The sequence below is a fragment of the Fusarium oxysporum genome, chromosome 11, assembly GCF_000149955.1.
Source record: "Fusarium oxysporum f. sp. lycopersici 4287 chromosome 11, whole genome shotgun sequence".
NCBI classification, from domain to species: domain Eukaryota; kingdom Fungi; phylum Ascomycota; class Sordariomycetes; order Hypocreales; family Nectriaceae; genus Fusarium; species Fusarium oxysporum.
Genome location: NC_030996.1, coordinates 18,039 through 20,092, shown reverse-complemented (window position 1 = coordinate 20,092; position 2,054 = coordinate 18,039). Strand labels below are relative to the sequence as shown.

The window sequence follows — 2,054 nt, the reverse complement described above, 5'->3', positions numbered from 1 at the left end:
CCATGGTAGGTAGTGTACATTGATCTACTTCTTTTGCATTTATATACTTATCGCGATGACAGGGTACAATATAACATGCCGCAGGCTGCGCTATTTGTCTTGTTTGACTTTGTAATTGAACATCCCTGTCACGAAGAAACGAGAAAGAACCTGTTGTATATGCAAATAGCCACATCGTACTTCATGCGGCTGCAATGTGTAACCGGAAATACGGTCTTTGGTACAATTTTAGCTCAGTTCCTACAAATAGCTACCAGGTTTGTGGAATGTACATGCACCTCAAGCATAACTCAGCCAGAGGTTTCGGCAAATCCACGAGGCTCGGAACTATGGCAGAGTCGAGACAGCGGTATAGGAACGATTGATTTTGAGGAGTCACTTGGCTTTCAGGTGAGATGTGGCCTGAGATATGTGAGCCCCTCATGCTGATATTTTACTAGGGCCTCCAATTTCCCATGCACAATGGTTTTGAGTTTCAAGATATGGATTTTTGGCTGACGGAAAGCGGAGTTTTGTCTTTTCTCGAATCAAGCGGGGATTTTGGTTTGCCAAACCCGGAGTCCGAGGGGCCCCTTGGTGAGCCGGTAGGAAGACACTGAGCGATAGCCTGTACTATTACCATATCAAGTCGCTCTGGAGCCAGGACCGGCGGCGTCGGAGTTTGCACTTGCGATTAAACGGATTTACATAGCCTTACACTTCATCGCGGTGCCCGCAAGTTTTTCTTTTACCGAACGGATTGCGTAGCTCTGTTTCTTGGAACTAATTACAAATTCTGATTTAGTCCGAGACTCTGGAGCTAAGGCGGTATACCTACGATTTACGGTCGGAGATTCCGAGGACCGAGAGGCCCCACGGCTACGCTAAGAAGAGAACACGGCAGTCCCAGATGCTCGCACTTACGGCAACATTTTACGGATGCGGCTGAAATCATCGGATGATCGAGGCACAAGTATTTTAATGTTGCTATGTATACGATCTGATGGATGTGTAATTCTTTATTACATGTCTCTTGTGTAATCCCCCCACCACCTTTTCCAACCTGCGTAACAAGCCGCTTGATAAAGCAAAACGGTCCCTTGAATAACTCCAACTCTGGTAAAATATTGGTTACAAGTTTTCTGTGTTCACGGGTAGCTAATATGCTAACCCCCAAGGTTGCAAAAGTGTTGAAATGGCTCTCTCAGACTTCAAAAGCTCGCCGTTGGTATCAGTTACCCTGCAGAGTGCTGTCCTGGCAGCATCTTCCAACTTGTTAGCACAGGTGCTGATGGCATACCGTCTCGGTGTAAGTATTATCTTCGTATGAAATATTACGTTATGGCTGAAACAGAGTTGACCTCGAAATGACAGAAACCCATCTCGGTAGAGTGGATGCCCGTATCACAATTCATTATATGGACAGCCATATCTACGCCTCCGAATTACCTATGGTAAGTAATTCCTCACGTAAAACTGTATATACTCGTTTTGTTCTGTTGACCTAGTGTAGGCAGGATTACCTTGAGACCAAGTTCCCTAGCTATAACTCGAGGCAAAAGGATGTTTCAAAGAGGCACGGTAAAGCTGCCAACGATAAGCTCAGCGTGCCCAACACACTTGTCAAAACCATATTGGACCAGACCATTGGGGCAGTTGTCAACACCTTTCTCTTGTGTGCCTTTATAAACTTTACGAAATCAGCGGTGGTACCTTCAGTTTCTTCGGGGTATAAATTTGACTACACACGCATTGACTGGTTATTCATCCTGAACAAGGCGCACGAGGATTTCTATCCTCTCCTCGTTGCAGGTTGGAAGCTGTGGCCGGCTGTTAGTTTGATTAGCTTCATCTTTCTCAGAACTGCTGAGGGGAGAAATCTATTCGTCGCCTTGGCTAGTGTCGTCTGGGGAATTTATATCAGTTGGAGTAGTATGAGCTAGATACACGCATAGACATTTTCTTCATGGTTGCCATAACCAGTATCCTCGACTACGCTTTGTCTGTAGTGCCATGGCGATGAGAGATGTCGTACTAAATACATATCATAAGGCGAAAGAAAAACAAAACTTTCA

The 2,054-nt window shown here is 45.3% G+C and overlaps 1 protein-coding gene across 1 annotated transcript; it reads left to right on the top strand.

Annotated features, from left to right (window-relative positions):
- Positions 1-1,174: 1,174 nt before the first annotated feature.
- FOXG_16474 (uncharacterized protein) lies at positions 1,175-1,922 on the top strand (the record flags this gene model as incomplete). The annotated part of the gene is made up of 3 exons (XM_018396491.1): positions 1,175-1,288; positions 1,354-1,433; positions 1,493-1,922. 3 exons carry the CDS (start codon positions 1,175-1,177, stop codon positions 1,920-1,922), a joined length of 624 nt encoding a protein of 207 aa, XP_018257063.1.
- Positions 1,923-2,054: the final 132 nt, after the last annotated feature.